Source organism: Urocampus carinirostris, chromosome 13, assembly GCF_059441175.1.
Source record: "Urocampus carinirostris isolate Australia breed hairy pipefish chromosome 13, RoL_Ucar_1.0, whole genome shotgun sequence".
Taxonomy (NCBI): domain Eukaryota; kingdom Metazoa; phylum Chordata; class Actinopteri; order Syngnathiformes; family Syngnathidae; genus Urocampus; species Urocampus carinirostris.
This window is the reverse complement of record NC_142361.1, coordinates 34,881,640-34,903,604: the sequence shown is the minus strand read 5'-3', so window position 1 is coordinate 34,903,604 and position 21,965 is coordinate 34,881,640. Positions and strand designations below refer to the sequence as shown.

The 21,965-nt window shown below is 39.1% G+C and overlaps 2 protein-coding genes across 5 annotated transcripts in view; one reads left to right on the top strand and one right to left on the bottom strand.

Annotated features, from left to right (window-relative positions):
• The window catches only part of vrk2 (VRK serine/threonine kinase 2), a 124,019-nt gene extending 106,500 nt beyond the window's left edge, over positions 1-17,519 (top strand). For 3 of the 4 annotated variants that reach the window (XM_088350911.1, XM_088350910.1, XM_088350909.1), the window contains 9 exons: positions 173-260; positions 624-732; positions 2,423-2,515; positions 2,757-2,889; positions 7,640-7,760; positions 8,686-8,744; positions 10,990-11,165; positions 14,598-14,768; positions 17,257-17,519. In XM_088350911.1, coding sequence (XP_088207037.1) covers positions 173-260; positions 624-732; positions 2,423-2,515; positions 2,757-2,889; positions 7,640-7,760; positions 8,686-8,744; positions 10,990-11,165; positions 14,598-14,768; positions 17,257-17,454 — 1,148 coding nt within the window. In that variant the 3' untranslated portion in view covers positions 17,455-17,519. The remainder of the gene's footprint in view (positions 1-172; positions 261-623; positions 733-2,422; positions 2,516-2,756; positions 2,890-7,639; positions 7,761-8,685; positions 8,745-10,989; positions 11,166-14,597; positions 14,769-17,256) is intronic. The other variant, XM_088350912.1, reaches the window with a different exon arrangement.
• fancl (FA complementation group L) overlaps positions 17,511-21,965 on the bottom strand; it is a 50,247-nt gene continuing 45,792 nt past the window's right edge. The window contains exons 13-15 of the mRNA XM_088350913.1: positions 21,132-21,248; positions 18,133-18,204; positions 17,511-17,778 (exon numbers count right to left, since the gene is read on the bottom strand). Of these exons, the coding sequence (XP_088207039.1) occupies positions 17,743-17,778; positions 18,133-18,204; positions 21,132-21,248 (225 nt within the window). The 3' untranslated portion in view covers positions 17,511-17,742. The remainder of the gene's footprint in view (positions 17,779-18,132; positions 18,205-21,131; positions 21,249-21,965) is intronic.

The following is a 21,965-nucleotide window of genomic DNA, read 5'->3' as shown; positions in this document are numbered from 1 at the left end:
TGTTTTAATGTCATCCAACTTTATTAATATTTAACTTGTTTTAATATTTCAATATCAAGAAAAGGTTCAGTAAGGGAAGGTAGACACTGGCTTTCTAATATCTGGATGTTCTGGAACTATCTAGCTTGTGCAGCAGCATTTCCTAATCACTTTTTTTGCTTCTTGGTTTTAGTGCAACAGTGGATGAGAACTAGACGTCTCGACCATCTTGGCATCCCAAAATACTGGGGATCAGGGCAGACGGAATATAACGGCCTTAGGTATTGATATGTCTTGTACAAGTTCTTGTGTGGATGACTGACAAGAGTTTGTGATACGCTCATATATGACAGGGAGAACTTTATTTGACTTTTTAAAAGTATTGAACTCAATTTCTTTCGTTTTATCTATTTATCGACATGGTGAAAAAAAGAATTAACAGTTTTGTTGTACTGTGTTGTCACGGGGGTAGGAACCATTGTGCGGTAGGTGTTCACCGGTGTGCATTATAAATCAATGTTGTGTAATCAGGGACCTGTAACAAACTGCGGATGACTTTGAGAAGAGTTTAATATCCAGAGTCAAACCAATTATTTGTTCTGAACCATTTGGGAATCTTTTTCACATGTTTTTTTCCTTTCTAGGTATCGATTTATGGTTATGGAGCGACTTGGCACCGATCTTCAAAAAATTAGTGAGCGTAACGAGGGTCGCTTTAAAAAGCCTACTGTACTCCGAATTGGTCAAGTATTGGTGAGTGTTGAGACAATCCCAACATAAAAGAAGTGATCCACTTTAGATACCAGTTCATTATTTTAGTGTTTTGTCTTATATCAACTGATGTGTACTTAGGGTTCCCGCGGTTCTTTGAAAAGTCTTAAAAGGCATTGAATTGATTATTCTAAGAATAAGGCCTCTATTGGCATTAAAATATCTTGAATCCAATTTGGAAAATCTTTAATATGCTAACACACTAATTGAATTTGTATTTGTTTGAACTAAAAAGACTGAGTAACATTTATCAATTGTCTTTTTAAAATAAATAAATTACCAATTTACTTTTGTGGCAACATCACGTGAATACAATAACGGAACTATCAAAACGGCGATGTGGTTTCAGTTAGGCCATTTAGAGCAGAAATATGTTTTAGGTCTAACCAAAATACACATAGCAAGTTCTGAGTTTTTAAAAAAAAATTGACTGTAGGAAAGTTTAAATTTAATGAAGTGACAGTCCGACAAACGTTTTTCGCTATGGCTAAAAGTTGTGCCAAGTAATGTGTATGAGACACAATGTATTTAGTGCAAAAAATATTTTTGTTCTGTATGTTTCAATGTTGTTTTTTTTGGTCGACTTGGTCTTAAATTTGATTTTTAAAGGGCATTAAAAAGTCTTGGTCTTGAATTTAACAAGTACTTTGTTTTTTGTCCATTTGACATTCTTCTAATTGGATCGTGAATAGATGTTGGGAGGGAAACAAATGTTTATTTTTTTTCTCGTAGTCCATATAATGGTGGACAATGGGGCCTCAATGACACATCACAATTTTTGAAGGCTAAGAACGAAATCTTGACTTTGTATTTTAAAAATGTTTTTATCTTAAAAATGTTTTGGGGAGTAATTTGCTTTATTTTATGACCATTGTTCTTTCATGTTAAAAAATAAAATAAATATCTATCTAAATATATATATATCTCTATATACAGATATCTATATGTATCGATATCTATATATATCTCTCTCTATATATAGACATCTATGAAATATATATAGCACAATGACACCATATAACAGTCATGCATATAATGTTTGTTGGTCGATATCATAAATTTGGCTCTTATATCCCCCTTCTTCAGATTGTATTAGTCTTGGTCCTGGAATGACGTAGCTCTTAAGAATTGTTTTCCGTCGTTTGTAGTACTTGCTGATTAACTGAATATTTTTATTCAGTGTGCTGGATGACGTTTAAAATCTCCACAATTCTGACTTTCACGGATCAGGGATTGCATGGAGAATCATTATTAAAAGAACTCTTATAACTAAATTATGCGCTCGTAATGCCAAAATGGTTATATATTTTTGGAAGTCTTCACACAAATATGTACTAACTATTTAAATCATGCAATTGAATTTGGTCTAGATAACTGAAGTTACTTAGTGAATGAATCATTTGGCTTTAAAAATACTGCAAAATGTTTTTTGCAAAAATTATTTCGTTATATTACATGTCTTACCCTAGAGTGTCAAGTCAAATTTCGTTGCATGCAATGTTTCACAACGTTGATATCAATGACAATCAAGACAATTCTACAATTCTAATAGCAAGTTCTTGTTTTAGGATGCCGGTGCCTTCATTTTGCGAGACTGTATTGTAATCACCTAAAAGTGTTGGTTGCGCATTGCTGTTAACAAATTCCCGTCCATTCTATTGTTCCCTTCTAGGTGGATATACTTGAATACGTGCATGAGAATGAATTTGTTCATGCAGACATCAAAGCTTCAAATCTTATGCTGGGTCACAGAAACCCCCAAGAGGTGGGTTTACTTTAACATGGTGACACCTTCAGAAAATGTTGTTGCTATACTATTGCTGTTGGACACAAACAATGACTACTAAACAGTTGAGCTAATCATGCAAATGACTGAATTTGGAAACCATTGGAGCAACTTTTTTGTTAACTGCTGTTTGCATGTGTCAACAAAAAATGAATACAATGTTGGCATCTTTGTAACGACTAATGTATGTAATGTATGTGTTATTTTCCACTGATTGTAGCTCTACTTAGTCGACTATGGGCTGGCCCGCAGGTACTGTGTTGATGGAGTCCAAAAAGAATATAAAGAAAATCCTAAGAAAGGTCATAATGGAACCATTGAATACACCAGTCTAGATGCTCACAACGGAGTTGGTAAGTTTATTTTACTACTAGTGAAGACACATGTATAATATATACTCAAGATTCAGACACACACAAAAATGGTGCCAATAAATACATTTTTCTACAGTTGGTTTGCCTGAATTTTATTAAATGACAAAGTGTGTAAGAGCATTGACCTAGCTCTAAATTTTCACTGTTGAAGGAAAGGACATTAATTTCCTTGAGCTGGGTTAATTTAAAAACATATTTGCCATTTTTCTCCACCCTAAAAAAATATAATCACGTGAAAGCAGTGGTAGGCCGTATGTGGCTGGTCATGCTTTTTAATCCTTTGTGCCAAACTGAGCTGGTAACATGGTGTTATTTTCACTTGACACATCAAATTTCCACGCTATTCTCGAATTTCATTGTTGTGGATTGTTCTGGTTGATTCGCAAATTTGTATACAAGCATACGGGATTGCACATACGATTGCATTTTACTGTATCTTAATCGCTTGAAACACTTGGTCTGCCCGTCAGCCACTGCTCCCCTTGACTGATATTGATAAAACATTAACTGGCAAATTGCTTGCTCGCATCCTTCTCCTTCTCATTGACCATCGATTGTTTGTCCACTGACCGGCAGAATTCCCAGACACAGTCTCTGTTTAACAAGCTACTAATTAGCTGAAGCCATAACCTAAAACAAGCGCTTGTCCCGCATTAATTGGCGTTTTAGATGGTTAGTACGATGCACGAGCAACAAACGAACTGCCATCGAGGCTAACTATCACCAAGCAGGTCAATGCTATATGCATGGTTGGTTTTGGTTTCTGTAAAAAACAATAAATCTTCATAAGCAAGCCTAACAGTTGTGGTTTATGAGTATTAGGAGCAAAGACATCCTATTTGGAAATTCCTTGTACATTGAGTTGAGGTCTTTCTTTGGTAAAAGTCAAAAGACGAAAGATTACAACATTTTGAGATCTTTAGAAACCACTTAAAATGCAACTTACAGCTTATCTAAAAGTGATTAGATCATAAACACCATTGAGAGTTACAAAGACGGCAGAGCGGTTTTGTTTTTAATAGCGCTACGTTTTTGGAATGACTTGCATTCTAAATCTTTAAACATTTCAAGATCATCTTCACATTTTTATCCTTTGGTTTTTAACCAATAATAACACTGAGCTATGTTTTACTATTCTTTATTGTTATTTTTCATACATTTAAAAATGTTTTGCTTTCATGTCCAGTATTGTGTTTCATTCTTTTAATTACAAAAAAGATGACTGTGATAGTAGGTATTTTTAGTGCTACAAACATGAAAATTCTTCTAATGATTTTTTCCTGATCTTCATTTGGCCATGCACAACATAACATTTATCTGTACCATCTGAACACATGTCAAGCCTCTGAATAGTGGCAAATCTCAATTCAATCAGTCAGTCCCGATAACTTATATTTTCAAATCATTAAAAAATACCCACAAATTAAGAACGTTTTATTGATAAAAATGCACCCTGCTGTACAAAATGTTCAAACAGTTATGACTTTTTTTATGTTAAATATAATGCAAGTTTATCACTCATAGCCCATGCAAAAAATGCTTATTATGTATTGTGACTAACTTGCCTAAATGCCACAATCAACTAACCGGTATTTTGTGAAAACTGATCAATAAACAGCACATTCTTATAAAGTCCCATCACTGATTTCCTCAAATCTTATTCTTGTTTAATGCAATATGGTATTTAAAAAAATAAAATCACGATCTGGACATTAACAAACCTTTTTAAAACAGGTTTCAATGTTAATTTATTTTAAATACTGCAAACCTGCAAATTTATATCATTCCTGCATAGGGTTTAACAATTGAATAAAAGCATACTTGCATTCTTGATTTACAGGGATAAAAATGATTACTTAATTTTAGTTTATTATTTATATGCCAGAATTTTGTGGATTTATGTCTTTACTGCCTAAATGGTAGGCATTTTTATTTAATTTTTGTATTCATCTGCTCTGTGTTGAGTCTATTCTTCTTGGGTATATTATCATTTCCACTTAGTTGAATCAACTTCATTGTAAATTGAAGTACAAAGTAATAATTATCCGATTATTCGACTATTTTTTTTCCATAGACTGTGACTATTAAAACTAGTAATTACTTGCAGTCTTTGTGGCCTTATGTTTTTCTTGTTGTTCCCATCTCATCGCCATTGCTTCCTGAGGCTCATTGATCGTCTCGCTTCCCCTTTGAGGTCCAAACAATTTAACAAATTTAACCAAGGCCAGCAAGTGTTTTTTTTCCACTGGACTCATTTTCATTGTCGCAGTTTCCTTTCCCCCACATCCTCCTTAATAATACCACGTCGCCATTCTTCCATTCAGCGCACAGTTTGAATAGTTCCGACTCTAGTAGGTCGAGATGGATAAATACCGACGCTTTTATAGCGACACATGCATTATCACGCATTTGGATTACTACTAACCTGTCGAATAATCTGGTCCTGTGCGGCCAGGGGCACGCATCCCCATCAGACCACCGTGTTGGCTGGGGAGAATCAATGCCAGCCATGGCTCTGGGAGGAGATTTCTCCCCTCAAATGAAACCAGTCGATACGTAATTTCTCCAAAGACGTGTGACGGCCATTACTGTATTGAGTTGCTTAAACTCCCCGGGCGCGACCCTTCTGGGTGGACTTGGTTTTCAAGTATTGATGCACTTTGCAAATTAATGTAGATCCAGGCTCTCTCAGACATGCTAATATGCAAGCACTCGAAGGTTTATTACCTGAAAAATACTCAACAGTATTCCCTCTCCATTTTGCGGTATGTATCCTTGATGCATTGCAGATTTTCTTTATTATTAGGTTCCACTGATAAATGTAAACTTCATACAAATACAGGGTCACTTAACAAATGCTAGTACACTCAAACCAATAGGAGACATGCACTAATAGGAGCAACCCGAATCAATCGTTTACTAGTGACAAATAAAAAACACAGTATACTTATCGTTAGCAAACAATCCGATTGGGAGGACAACCATGAGCAACGTCATCACGCTTATAGATATCATTTCTGCATTTGGCATTAAATAAAGGATGGTTCTACTTATGTCACTCACCAAAATCAACAAATACCGTGCAAATTTGTGTGTATCATTTGTCTGAGTTGAAGGGTGTTGTACTCTTGAGATGTTTACAATTTAGTGTGTATGTGTCTATATTTGAGTTCCTCCTACTTGGAGGGAATTCAGTGAATGCAGGTTGCAATGGAAAGTATCAACAAGGAATATTGAGAGAAAACATCAGTAAATTTGTAATTGAGATGGATTACATTTGAAAATGTAATTGACATTTCTGCACATGGTGAAACTCGGGGTATCATACATTTTTGTGTCCGAAAGGACACAGATTTTCCGGGATGGATTATTGTCCCATCTCGCATGTAGGTAATCTGATATGAGCAGAAATGATACTTTGAATTTGAATGTTTCTTGTTACTTGAGCGGATTCACGTTAGGTTAGTGTAAAATCACCCCAAAAGATCAGTCCTTTTAAAAATGTATCCATCGCCAATCCAAAAAAAGAACTTGCCTCTTAAGAACCATTTTTCTAATCGCATATTCTGCAAGCTACATCCAGATGCTGCTGGATAAAAGCATAAAAATTGAGTTTTTTCTACTGGAGTTTTTTTTTTAAATGATTCATTAATCGGACAGCAAGCGCTAAACCACGCCCACCGTAGTAACAGTATCCACGTATCGCATGCGGAACAAATCAACAGCCGAAACCACAACAGCGAGCAACTCTCTAGTCGATATTCCTGATAGCATCGCTGTATCATTTCTTTTGGATTTTGCAAACTTCTCAAAAGTCAGTAGAAAAAGGGTCTTAATTATTACATGCTGTGGAATACATAAAATCAAGATGTCCAAAGAAGCTAACCTTGTAAGAGTGGATGCAAAATGTTGGCGATCTATGAGAATTTCAGAAGCCCCATACCAGCTACTTTTGGAAATACATTCAGATTTTTGAAAAATAATGGTCGATAGAGGATGTACAAGAAGTGATCAGTGTATCAAATCTCTGAAACGAGTGGTGTAATTTCCATTTGTTCTGAGTCTCTGGCAAGGAACTTATGGAAATTACATCACAGGTTATAAAAATAAAACACTCACTGTAGAAAAAATAAGTTTGTTTCGGTTCCCATTAATCTTCTGCACGTTGAGTTGGTCGTGAATTTGCCCGCATGCCTTTATCCATCTCAAACATTTATCCAGATTCCTTTTTGGCTCAGTAAAAGGGCAAACCTCACCCCTACCAGTCGTTCTTGATACCTCTGATCTACATTACTAGTGCCCCAGACACATTGATACAAAACACTGTACAAGCATGCGGATCACATGTCCATTTTCTGTGATACAAAGATTCCCTGACCTAATTTGACAGTCATGGGCTGCCGTCTGCCTCGCGTTCTGATTGGCTGAAAACATGCGCTGTTATTTATGAATTCTGGACAAATCGGATACTGTTTTTCGGGGCTAATGTCAGACCAATGTAGATATTTATGGGACACTCCTGAAGAGGTTGAATAACGATGCACATTCTCTTATATTACTTTAAGAGGCTCACCAAATACCTTCATAAAATGCACATTGCTCTAAAAATGACATAGCTTATTGTTTTTAACTGTATTGATATTAGCTCACTTACATCAAAAAGGACAATCAGAATTGTTAAAATGTTGCATTTTTGCCTTATGTCATCTGTTTTTTTTTTTTTAATTAGCACCATCAAGACGTGGCGATATCCAGATTCTTGGCTTTTGTCTCCTGCACTGGTTATGTGGTTCGCTTCCTTGGGACAAAGACCTTAAGAATCCAATTAAGGTTATGGAAGGGAAGGCCAGGTATGTCTCGACTAACTTGGCTACTTTTCTTTACTATACTTACTGGAGATGGTTATAACTGCTGAATGTGTCTTTTGAATCAGTGATTGTTTAATTAATACTCTCTTCAAGTAAGAGAGGAAAATCTGACAGTCTTATTAGACCAGAACAGCTGCTGTTGAATCATTCTGGTCTAGTTCGCGTCAGCAAGTGTTGAAATAGGATTTCAGAACAATTTTAGAGATTCCCATTAAAAATAATTGGTATTTTCATACAACTCTGCATTTTGACACAATACAGTTTTAATAATCATTTGTTTGTGCTTTCCTTTTCTACAGCCCAGATTTAAGAATAAATTTACCTTTCAGAGCTCGATTAAGCTAGTGAAGATTATACACGCACGCACACACATACCCTAAACAGATGTGATCATGATTTTTTTTTTTTTAGGATTATAAATCGTCATTGAAAAAGGTTGACGATGTAATACAGGGGTCAGTGTTGCGGCCAATAATTTTAGTGGTTGATGAGCCAATCTATTGCTATTTCTAAAAATTATGACTTTATAATAACATAGTAATAACTTGTTTAATAGGAACATTTTTTATTTAATTTAATGCATATTGCTAACAGGTAACAAAAAGTAGCTCACAGCTTCAAAACGGTTGATGTAGTTAGCATATTTATTCGAGTATTGCGCGCACATGTGTATAACGTGCACCCCTTGTTTGCAATTAATTATCAGTATAAAATATTGTTTAACTTTTTGCTAGTTAAGATCTGGTCAGAACAAATTTGATTTAGGATTACTTATTTGGGAGTAAAATGATCTGCTTTGGTTGTCATTATTGCTTTGTCCTTTCCCCCAAACACACAATCTGACTGAAGTACCTCTTTTCTCACTCCTTCATTCTTTTCTGTTTTATCTGTCCTGCCTGATGCTCAGACTGATGGATCGACTGCCCGAGTCAGTCCACCAGCTGTCAGTGCCTGGAGTCAGCACAGGTAAGTCCTGAAAAACGGAAATTGCAGGACTAAAAGCACACTTGGAATCACTTAAAATTATATAAAAATAAAAGGCAACGCAAAAGGGGTTGTTTGGTTTATGTGATATTGGTACTTTTGATCTTATCAGCACTAGTCGCAAATGATCCAGCATTTTCGTCATTGAGGCTTAGTATGAATACGTAAAATAGCTTGGATAGTATTTTCTCCATTCTCATATCATTTGTTGGTGAAGAAGTGGAGACACTGCAAAAATCAGAATGCACTATGCAAATCGTTTTTTCTGGCACCTTAGTGTGACAATGAGATTATCTCTAATGCCTTTTCGTATGTCATCCGTATCACCGGTGGTCTTGTGGTAAAGTGTTGGCGTTCTCACCGTTGCATACAATGTTTTGCGATTTTGGTCAGCAACACTTTTGTATACTGCGAGCGTGTAAGAACCCAATAGTTCTACACAAATACACATGGTAGCTCTTACAATAGTCTCAATTTCATGCACCCTATAGTCCGATGCACCTTATTTATGAAAAGATATACGACGGAAGACTATTTTGGGGTGCACCTTATAGAATAGGTTTAAATAAAAAAATGTCATGTTTTAAGCGCCAATTTCTCTCTAAGGTCTAAGGTACTCAACAGTAAACAACAAAAGACATGTTCCACCAACACGTCATGTCAAAATTAAACTTGCTTTATTACGTCTTTAAAGAAATTCTGTGTATGTATGGTTAAGGACCGAATAGTACTCTGCCAACAAAAGCCAGCTGCCTGCCACTGATAAGACACAGGGCATGTATCAAATAGTCTGTGCAAGGCAGTGATACAAGTTCCAAGGCATTAGATGTGATGCGCAACATCTAGATTGAGGCTGGTTGACAGCCGTGCACACGCTGACGACCATTTGCTAATTCTCTGAGAGGAGGGGCATGGGTTACTTGTCAATCAGTTTCCTTAAGATACTGTACATTTTTGAAGGTGTTTTGTTGTTTCTGGTGCCCTTATACAAAGTCACAGAGGAAAGCATTCTGGCAGAAAACACTGTGTGGCGAACTGGGAGTATGGCGTGGACAGGAAAAACTTACTGGGACGGCAGGTAAAGTGCTCGTCTTGGGATCGAGAGTTCGCAGGTTCAATTCCCGGCTCCTCCGTGTTTTATGTCGAAGTGTCCTTGGGCAAGACACTGAATCCCTAATGCCCCCGATAGTAGGTAGCTGACGCTGCTATCGGTTAGTTAGTGTGTTAAAGGGAAAAGTGTGAAGGACATTGTAAAGAGCTTTGGGAGGTCTTCATTGACTTGAAAAGCGCTATATAAATGCAGACCATTAATCACATCAGAGTAATCAACACAGCCCTAAATATCATCGGCTGCTCTCTGCCTAGTCTACAAGGCATTGCTGGCTTGCGATACTGTCGCAGAGCCATAAACATTATGAGACAATTCTTTACTGATTGCTTTCTTTCTTTTTTTTTTTTCTTTCTTTCTTTCTTTTTTTCTTTCACCTCAAAACGAGGGCAAAGCAGGCTCAGAGATGGCTTCTTCCCCAGGGCTATCATGTCACGATTCTGGGTTTATTTTTGTTGTTCCCAAATGAAATTGTTGTGAATTATATATTCTTTTGTAATTGCTGCTGCTTAATGTTATTGCACTTATTTATATAGCACTGTTATTATAACACACTATTCTTTTTCATTGAGTTATTATGATTATTATAACTGAGGTCAGTTTTTCTTAGTAGTGTTATTTTTTTTTTTTTTGCCTGTTCATCTTGATATCTTTTCTCTTCAAAATCTTTGTTACAGTATTTTCCCTAGCTTCATGTCTAATCTTGTTGCATACAAATTTCCACAATGTTGATATAAATGAAATGAAATTATCTGCATTTATTATAAGTGAAGACTTCCCAAACCACTTTACAGTGTGCTTCACATTTCCCAATAGCGGCCGTGCAGCTATGTAACCTGCTTATTGGGGGTATTAGGGGTTCAGTGTCTTACCCAAGGACACTTCGACATGTAACACGGAGGAGCCGGGATTCGAACTGCGATCTCTTGATCCCAAGACGAGCGCTCTACCTCCTGAGCCACTGCCGCTTCTAATTCTATTTAAAGAAACAGTAATAGAATGTCCTCAAATGTAGAACAAAGAGCAGTTGTTAAATGAAGTCAGGCATGTCAATAAAAATGGAGAAAAAATAAATTCACCCTATGACTTTAATACTTGTTTCTTGGTTCTGTTTTTCAGCTGAGGTGGCTTCCCTGCTCGTCTATGCAAAATCTCTGGGCTTCCAAGACAAACCAGACTACCAGCGCCTCAGGCAAATCTTGTCGACTGGAACTAAGGAAAAACTGGACTTCTCAATTCCTCGAGCTGGGGAGAGGTCCGTGTCTAGAGGGCAGGATCCTTCTACCAGGGGAAAGGTGAGTCTAGGGCGTCTAGAATTCATAAGGAACTTGAAGGGTAGTATTGAGGTTCAAATTAAGATTGGCCTTCTTTATGTAGAGTTTGTATGGTTTCCAAAGTTTGCTTGGTATTCCTTCAGGTACTCGCATGTTCTAAAAACATGGTTTTCTGTTGTGTAGGAAGATCGTTAGCACACAGTTAAATGTGCTTATTTATTAAAAGAATATGGCCACAAATATATACAGTACATTCCACTTATCAGGCCGATTCCTAGGGCTTACCTACCGAGCATGGTCTAGATGTCTTCAATTGGGTTGAATGAAAAAAAGTTTGTGTTTACCTCATTGGAGTTCATCTGGCTCTTGTCACTTGCTCATAGGGTTGTAGTAAGCGTTTCATAGAATTAACCCCTTGGTGTTCCTGTATCCAAGACGTACCTAAGATAATTTGAATGCTGTTCTTTAACCATTTGGAGAGTATGGACAGTCTGTCTTTTGTGAAAGGTAAGACTAAAGTTTTGTCCCTAACGGAAATAAAGACTGCAAGTGCTAGAAATATTGAGTAATCCGAGGTAGAACACACAGAAGTAGAAAAGCTATTATTATTATTGCCTGAATTTCTTTTTACAATTGTGTAGCATGGGCATTTTGGCTGGAAAACAGATGAGACAATACCTTGAAGCCTTACCCGGTACCTTGTCCAATTTGATCACAATCTGAAAAATTAAACATTGTATTTTCCTAAATTTTTAAGTGTAGGATTAAGCGGTTTCATAAAGTGGCCAGTTGGAGACAACCACTTTACAACACTAAAATCTTATAAAATGTGTATTTTACCTTGGCCATTTTTTAGACAGTGTGAAAGAGTTGTGAATGTTTGACTTCTATTTCGAGAAGTAAATCAATGATTGTGCATACTTGCACGTTAAAATGAATCACTAGTGAGATACTTACACTTATTTCAGAGTTTAATTTGAATAGAATAGGGACATCTTCTTATTGATTTATTCAGAATTTCATTGGCTAACCAATGTGTCAATCATCATTTGAATCAGTCACTGTTGGCTAAAGTTATTTGGAGGTAAAGGAGGTGTGGTCCGTTTTCTCAAGACAGGCCCGTCTTAACATTTCATCATGCCTTATGTCTTATGAATGGACATTTACTCAGCTTCATATTGCAATTGTAAGTTGGTGTGCCGGTCACAAGTCTCCCGATTGGTGCCGCCGAGTCTCTTAACCTCACGGTACCCGTGAAAGGGGGGTGCAAAGGTTGGCGGCGGCTCCAACTCTGGAGGATTCTCCTCCGATTCCGCGCAATCACTCTCCGACCCCTCAGGCCAGCCTTTGAAGAACTTGATGACGCTTCCTTTTTATCCGCAATTATAAACCCTCCCTTCCCTGTTAGCTTGCCCGCCGTGTCATTTCATTTCCATGCAAAAGTGTGGGCCAGTTTGATCCCTAGTTAATCAGAAGTGGCCATTTACAGGCCGCTTTAGTTGAAGAGAGGAAATGTCAGCGGAGACAAAAGGCCATTCGAGCATTCATTAGTCACCCGTGTCGCCTGGTCAATTAGAAGTTTTTGCACAATTCCAGTTCGGTTGCAAAAGGCCAGCATGTGTTCAGAAACCCCCCCCCCCCTTTTTTTTTTTGTTGAAAATAACTTCCCGTATGTATTTGAGTACAACACATAGCTCTCAAATTTGGTTTTCGTTTTTTCTCAGCTTAAGGAAACCGTGGGTAATATTGGAGTGCCTATTGGTACGAAAATCCTTCATTCAGTAATAAAAACATTGATTTGAATAAAAGCTAAAATATTAATATCATACCAATATTTATAAATAACCATAGCTAGAGGAATTGTATTTCTTTTAAGTGGTGAAATCCCGACATAGTAGTTGCCCCTGTGATTTTTGGCATTGTGCTGCTACGCTGTGCTCTCTTGGCACTGGTTTCCTATGCCTTAGACCACGGGTGTCAAACTCATTTTAACTCGGGGGGGCCGGACTAGTGGATTAGAGAGAAAGAAAAAAGGAGAGAAGGAAATAAGAGAAAGAGAGGGAGAGAAAAGTAGAGAAAGTGAGACAAAGAGAGAGAGAAAAAATAGAGAGAGAGGGAGAGCGTGAGAAACATGAGATAAAAGCAATAGTGAGAAAGGGGAAAAGAGAGAGAGAACAGAATCCAAAGAGAAATAGAAATACAGAAACAAAGGAGAGAAAAGAGAAGGAGAGGAAGAGAAATAGGGGGAATGAGAGAAGGGGTAAGCAAGAGAGAGAATTGGAAAAAAGGAAGAGAAAGCAAAAGAAGGTAAAAAGAGAGAAAGAGAAACAAAGAAAGAGAAAAAGAGACAGAGAATGAGAGAAAAAGGGAGGGAGGGAGAGAGAAAGAAATACAAGTACAGCATTTGTGAGAGGCACCTGGTTTTGGTAACATCAAGTGGACATATTTAAACCCGCAGCTCGTTTTTCTCTTGCGCTTTTCTGAGCGTTGTCTCGCAGTCCGGATTCAATCCCTCAGTGGGCCTGATCCGGCCCATGGGCCACCTGTTTGACATCCCTGCCTTAGACAATACAATGCCATTTAGTAGTTAAATATTACACACCGCCCCTACGACCCTAGCAGTTAAGGGATCTAATCCACCAATCAATTTAAATGAAGCATTTCATTGTTCATATGGGTGCTAAAAATCGTTGAAAATGCTTGAATTTCAACTTCGTGTTTTTCGGCGAAGTGTTCGTAAATGCTTGAAATTCTTGCCATGTTTCCCAGCAGTCCGACTCAATAGACAATGCGTTAAATAAAGAAATTCAAGTCAAGTCTACTTAAAAATGATACAGAAATGCCTACTCTGATGGCGTCCATTTGCCATTGCATCTCCTCTTCCCTCGTGACTAACAGCAGCCGGCAATAGTTTGTAAGCATCGTTGCGCCCCAAAGGACATGCCGGGATGAAATTGCATAAAAAGTGCTTGAATTTGATCATGAAAGATATGAACCCTGTAAGTGACAAACCTTGAATACATGCGGCCATGATTTAAATCATTTATTGACAACGCAAACTATACCAACATAATCAACATGTATTTTTTTGAATTTCTTCAAAGTGCAATTCGTCACCAGATACACCAACAATTGCTTTGTCATGCTTTTTTTTTTTTTAGAAAAATCTTTCATGACTGTCTGTCTTCTCCATCCTTGTCCTTTTGTCTCTGGTACTGTGATTAAAAAGTCTGATCATGAGATAAAACCAAATGCCTTCTCACATGTCATCTACATCCCAGACAGTCTAGCGGTTGGGTTTTGGCCCTCTCACTGCTACTATGCAACCAATATTTGCAATTGTGGTCAGTGATATTATTCGACTGATCGATCATTGCACAAATATGGTAATCTACTACCGTTATACGCAAAGAAAATACACTCATCTCCGTTTTTATACTTCTTGTGTCACAGAGAACGACAAAAGCCCGAAGCACCCCAAGGGCCAAGTCTACCGCCATGCAAGTAGTTGTTAATGACGAGGAGGAAAACGAAGAGGAGGAAGAAGAGGAGGAGGAGGAAGAAGAGGACAAGAGGGTGAAGCAAGTGCCAAGATGCTACAGACGAGGGCCACCCCTCCCCCAGGTAGGATCTGGGAAAATATGGGGAATGGATTCATCCCATCTTCCTTTCATTTTTGGCCGTTGAGCAAAACAATTGTTCTTTGAACAAGGGTTTTTTTTTGTACGGGGTTCCAGCGGATCCTTAAAAAGTCTTACTTTGAATTGATTATTCTAAAAATAAGGCCGTAATTGGCATTGAAATGCCTTGAATCTAATTTTGGCAAGTTCATTTAAATGTTAAATGAATAAAATGTATATTTGTTTGAACTAAAAAGGTATAGTAACATTTATCAATAGTCCTTTTTTGTTAAATGTTTTACCCTGTTACTTTAACCACAATAACTGAAGTAATAAAACGGTGATGTGGTTTCAGTCGGGCCTTTCAGCATGTCTTAGGTCTACCCACAATGCACATAGCAATTTACTTTGTGTAAATTAAATGAAAAATGGCTGTCTTACGAACATTTTTTGCCGTGGCTGAAAACTGTACCCTGTATTGTCTGCAAGAAATATGCATTTTTCTGTTTTGTTTTTTGGTCTTAATTTTGATTAAAAAAGTCTTAAACTTATAATAATAAACTGGCTCTTAAGGTCTCTGGTGAGCATCCCACTTAATTTAGTTTTTAGATGAGAAATATCCCAACAAATCAATATATTCAGTAACAATGTACCTGAGTGTAGTCAAAAGCTAGCAACTGAATTGGTGGAGCTTGTTAATGCTAGCAGGGGTGATTGTCTTTGTTTTTTTCTCTCACTCTCCCCAGTTTCTGTCTTTCATGTTCTCTTTATCCTGTTTGTCCCTTCATGTGTCTCTACGACTCTCTGTCTCTTTCCTTGTGTTTGTTTTGCTCTCACCTGTGTCTCCCCCTCCCTCCTTTGTCTCTTTCTTTTAGGGTTCCCTGCTGTCTCTCTCCCTCGGTTTCTGCATACCTGCCAAGTACCACGGTTTTGCCGTAATGAGTACGGTTTTCTTGAACCCACTACGGTGTTACGGTTGGATCACAAAATACTACGGGTTTCCCCTTAGAAAATAAATGAAATAAAATCGTAAAAACATTCCACCGCAATATGGAGACAAAGTACAATTTCAAACAAAAGTCTATTGGCGCTGCCAGAATCAACTCCTTGCCCTGAACAATTCTCGCGCCGGCGTGATGAGGGGGTCCTATCGTAGATGCAGTGCCGGAGCTAAGGCTAAGCGGCTAGCGGCATTATAAGTCTTCTGTACCGTCCGTAATCATCGTAAATGTGAACTCTATACCAAATAAAAACAAAGCGCACAGGAAGTGCAGTTTGCTGTGTTTTACGGAAACGTGGCTCACGTCTAGCATCCCGGACGCTAACGTGGAGCTACCCGGAGCTAACCTCCTCTCCGATTCCCCGCTGCAGTGGACTCGCTAACACGAGGTAGTGCATGCCTGGGCACAAAGATTTAAATAAATATATATATGAAATCAAATGTTTTGTTTCTTATTGTATCAAATATTGAAAAGAAAAGAAAACTATGAGGGTTTTCTATGACTGTTATATTAAATACATTATTGAGCTTTCTTTCGATTCGCAATATCCCCCCACCCCACCCCGGCATCGTCCTGGACCTGACCGTAGTTACTAGGCTTTTTCACTTTCAAAAGTTGGCAGGTATGTTTCTGTATTTTTTGTCTCACAGTTTATTTCCATCTTTCCCCTGTGTCTCTCACTCTTTCCAATCCTGTCTCTCTTGACTCTCGCTGTTGCTGACTTTTCCTCCCACTGTTCCCGTCTCTCTTTCCCTGTGTATTCCTGTCTTTCTCTCGCTGTTCCTCTGTCTTTCTCTTTCCCCAGTGTCTCACTTTTTTTTACTGTTTGTCTCTGACTCTCTCTCTGTGTCTGTCTCTTTCCTTGTTTTTCTCTTCCCTGTGTCTGTCTTCATCTCCCTCCTTTGTCTCTCTGAACTCCCCCTGTTGTCTATTTTTGTGGTTCCTTTGTGTATGACTCTCGCTTGGTTTCTGTACTTTCGTCTCACGGTTTATTTCAATCTTTCTCTTCCCTATGTCTCAAACTCTTTCCCTTGCTGTCTTTCTAGACTCTCCCCCCTGTGTGGCTCTCGCTCTGTGCCTTCTTGGACTCTTCCTCTCACTGTCCCCTTGTCTCTCCCTGTGTGTTTCCTTCTTCTCTAGCTCTACCTGTTTTTCTGCTCTCCATCCGTTCCCTTCTCTCACTGTTTCATTCTCTTTTCTCAGTGTCTGTCTCCAACTCTTATTTTCAGTCTCTCCCTTCCTGTCTCTCTGGACTCTTTTGTGGCTCAAGCTCTGTGCCTTCTTGGACTCGTCCTCTCCCTGTGTGTTTCTGTCTTTCTCTCGCTCTTCCCCCGTTCCCTCCTCCCCCTCTGTTTTTTTCTCTTTCCCCAGTGTCTGTCTCATCCTGTCTCTCCATCGTTTCTCATCTCTGCCTTTGTCTTTCTGTGTCCCACCTTGTGTACAGCCCTTCTTTTTTCAGTCATAATTGTAACCACGAGCATTTCCCCCCAGAAGAGTGAGCAGGTCCAAAGAACACTGAGGAAGAGGCCGACCTTCGTGCAGACCTACAAGGAAAACGACAGCTCAGACGAAGACGACGAAGACGAGGAGGGGGAGGAAGAAGAGGAGCAGCCTAGAAGCCAACCCATAGATGCACGGTACATAAGAGGGCCACCTAGAGGAAAGAGAGGTAGACCTAAAAAAGTGTGAAACGGTAAACAGATAGCTTCCAAGAATGTCTCCCCCCGAAATAAACAAGCATCGAAAAGGATCAATTCTTTTGTATTTATTCGCCAGCGTGAATAAGGAAATCCTCAGGATGTCTGGGCTCGAACCCACGCAGCAGTACGATGCTCGGTCCCCGATGATTTTCTCATTCTCTCGGGCCGCCCTTCTGCGGTCTATCACACATTATTTCAGTTAACTTCAAATTTCTCTTGACTCTTATTTAGCTTTCTGTCCGTTTCCTGTCGTCGGGTTGGTGAACAAATCCGCTTCCTAGGACTTCTGGGCTGCCATTTTCACAGTAATGGGCTGAAATGGAGAAAGAGCTTTTTGAAATAGTTTGGTGAAGGATACTTTACAACAATGCGATAAAGTGCACTCCGGTTTCTGACTAACTGAGCTATCAAATACACTGCGCGCCACACACACAAATAAGTTCATTTTTGACTCTGATTCAATGACACGCTGCATTCACCGCCGCATACTTTACTCACTTTTTATAACGGAGGTAAAAAGGATCTTGGCTTTGAATGTGGCACCCTTTAGCGCTTTCATCACAGAAGGCCACGCTACGTACGTCGCTATGCTAATTAAGCGCGCTGAATATCTATTGACCGTACGGCGAAGGCCTTTATGAAGGAAACTGTCAGTCAGCCAGCGTACCTTGCTGCAGTAAGGACACTCTCCAAAAACCGTGTTGAAGCTCTGCCGGGTGGTGGGCAGCACGCGTAGCCACTGGATTGGGAAGAAAAAGTGGAACGATGACTCCATCAAACCGTCACCTTGGATTCCGCGTGTCAAGTGGTCATATTTGATTCAATGGGCGGTATGCGCCGCGCACTTAGAAAGGGCACGTTCAGGTAATAGTTCGGAATAGTTGAGCGTGAAAGCCTTGCTACGTTCTGGGCTAGTTTAGAATCGAAATTCTCTTTATTTTCACTGATATCAAGGTTGAGATTAGACCTGGCACTCCAAGGTAAAACAGACTATAATAAGAGAAAACTCGAGGTGAATAGGCTAATACATAATAATAATGACAACCATAGTGCTTAGAAAGGGCAGTACGGCGGCGCATGTGCGGGCAAAGTTCTGAGGTCATGAAATCGAACCTCCTGTGTGGAGTTTGCATGTTCTCCCCGTGCTTGCGTGGGTTTTCTCCCACATTCCAAAAACATGCATGTTAGATTAATTGGCCGGTCCAAATTGTCCCTAAGTGTGAATGAGTGAGCGAATTGTCTGTCCCTATGTGCCCTGTGACTGACTGCCAACCAGTTCAGGATGTCCCCTGCCCACTGCCTGAAGACAGCTGGGATGGGCTCCAGCACCCCCGCGACCCTACTGAGGATAAGCGGTGCAGGTAATGGAAGGATGGATAGTGCTTAGAAAAACTAGCCTAATTTATAATAATGCAGTGGTTAGCACATTGGCCTAACACCTAAAAGGTCCCTGGTTCAAGGCCGGGTGGACACATCTGTTGACCTGGAGAGGGATGGGTGCCATCAGGATGTACTTGCCCAAGACACACCATGGGAAATGGTGCCCCTTCTACCCTAGTGGTTAAGGGATCCAACCCTTCAACAATAGTGCAATGAAAATAACTGGAATAAGATTTGGCAGCAGTAATAATAATATATATATATATTACACCCACACCCCAAAGTTTTTCACAATAATATATTTTTTTTTCACAGTTTCATTTGGCAACAAAAAACAAGAGAAATAAACCCAAAATTGTAGCAAGATAAGTTTTCCAGTTTTGTGCGTTCGTTTAGGGCTGTGATGGCCCTGGGGAAGAAGCTGTCTTTTAGCCTGTTTGTCCTAGTTTTCAGGAACCTGTGGCGCCTACCAGAGGGCAACAGGTCAAAGAGTTCGTAGCCAGGGTGGGAATTTTTTTATTTTTATTTTAAAATATATATATATAACATTAATGGCTCTGCTATGGTATCACAAGCTGGCAATGTCTTTTAGACTGGGCAGAGACCAGCCGATGACCTTTTGGGCTGTGTTGATTACGCAAGTCTCAAATATTGGTTATGGAAGCAAGTACAGTGGCACCCTCTTCATGTTCTCAGATTACTTAACCACTTGAGCAGAGGGGATCCTCTACCTAAGGTGTGTCTTGGGCAAGTACAGCCTGGCATATGCACTATTGTAATTGTGTGAAATGTAATTAATATAAGAGAGCAAAAATCTTGCCCTACATAATCCAAGGGACTAGAAGTTTTCAGACTGTACCGCTAAAGAACAGTCAACGCGTGCGATTCCTGCCATGTGGTTTACGGTTTTTAATTGTGTTCTCTCGTGCTCAGTCACTCCACCACCACATTTACACACTTTCGTTAGCGTGCCGAGATCATCCATGGTAAGTGCTCATCATATACTTTTATTTTATTTTTATACTTTATTTGATTCCATTAATATTCATCTTACCACTGTGTTTTTCTGTTCAAATACAATTTGAATGCGTTTTTAGTCAACAGGAAGATTTGTTTTACAGCCGTTTGAGGGTTCATTTGGATGATTTTTGGGAGGACAAGAATGAATTAATTGGTTTTCAGTTATTTCTTATGGGGAACATGTGTTCAAAATATGAGAAATTCCAGATACGAGCTTGATCCTGGAATGACTATCTTGTATGTCTTGGGGCACTATATTGTTTGCAAAAGGTGACTTATGACATCCTTAATTTTACCCGTTTGCTCTAAATTGGTGTCTCAAAAAGAAAATATGTATTGTACACCGCTTAATCAACTTACATTCTAAAAATAAATTGTCTTTCACACTATGCACAGTACATTAGAAATAAAAGTTAAGTGGTGAGAATCAGGCTTAATGGTGTCAATAATGGTTTGAAAAACATTTGTTGTCCCCCAGCTAAAATCCAATCACATTTAACTTGCTTTCTGAAGTCATGATTGGTCACGAGCTGAGGCCTGAGCATCCGTCACAGCATTTTCAGAGGATGATTAAAACAGGTGGATGTTATTTATTAACTTGTATTCTAAAAATCATGAAATAAGTTTTAGACTAGTTTGGGGGTTGTTTTGAAGCGAAAACTGACGTCTCTGTTCTCATTACTAATTTGATTTGCATTAAAAAAATTAACAATATCTTCCTCTAAAAAGAGCACATATTATTGATAGGCTAATTCTCAAATGGGCCATTCAGTTCTTTCGTATATGCCAGTTGATAAATATACTACCAACGTAAAACACATTCTTCACATATTTCCTATTGTTTATTTTAAATGTCCTCGAAAATCGCAATGACCTGCTGGTGAGCTATTTCAGCGGGTTACCCAGGTGGTCGTGGGTGACTAACTAGGCATGGTAAATGGTCTGCATTTATATAGCGCTTTTCAAATCAATGAAGACCTCCCAAAGCGCTTTACAATGTGCTTCACACTTACCCATTCACACACACACCAAGTCAGCCATGCAAGGCGCCTACCTGCTTATCACGGGCCTTATGGATTCAGTGTCTTGCCCAAGGACACTCGACATATAACACGGAGGAGCCAGGAATCGAACCCACGACCTCTTGATAACAGTGCAATTTTGGTTAAGGATTTGTCCTTATGTAACGCAGGGTTGTGTGCATCTGCCCATTAATTTAAATGTCATGACTTTTTTGTATACTTATTAGGAAAAGAAAGATCTTACCTCATACAAGCAGGCCTGATGGAAGGGCTGACCGCAACGCGGGTCGTTGCAGACCTGGTCAGGGATTGCCGCTTCGAGGCGATACGAGTAACAAATCCCGCACTCCACACTGAACATCTGTGCGGGATTTGTCGGAAATGGAAAGTTAAGAAAAGCTCATTGTAATCTTTTGAAATGTAAAGGCATTGGGGAAAAGAATGCGTATTGGATGGATTCTCGGAAGAATGTCTAAGAGCCTAAAATTTACGCGAAATGTACAGCCAGAAAGAATCTTTGCAAACGAAATTTCAATTGAAATTGAAAATCCATTATTATTCGGCTCATTATTAACGTTTTCTGACAAGTTCCTTGATGTCTTGAATGTCGGAAAGATTGGCACAAATTTTCAAAATTATATTTGTCTAGTTCCAATATTTCAATTTCTTTAACGGCTTTTTGTGCACGAAACGTCTTGGGTCATATTGAAACACTAATTTCAGGATAATGGATCGCAGCTGCGAGTGCAGTTCGCTTTTTGGCAGACCAAAGGCCAAAAAACAGCTGCGAGGCCTCACAAAAATGATTTCTGCACGCTATCACTTGTGGCATTATGTTATTTAGGATAATGGCCACACGAGTGCGGTTCACCTTTCGGTAGACAGAAGGGCAAAAAAGGGCTGCGAGGCTCAACAAAGTTGCTTGTAGCAATATGGGATTGGAGATAAGGGATTGCGGTTTTCCGGGTGTAGTTCACCGACAAAAATGAGCTGGCAGGCCCAACAAAATGTGCTCTGCTGGCTCCCGATCGCATATTACTGCGAGTGGGGATAATCGATCGGAAATTCATTTTAGGCA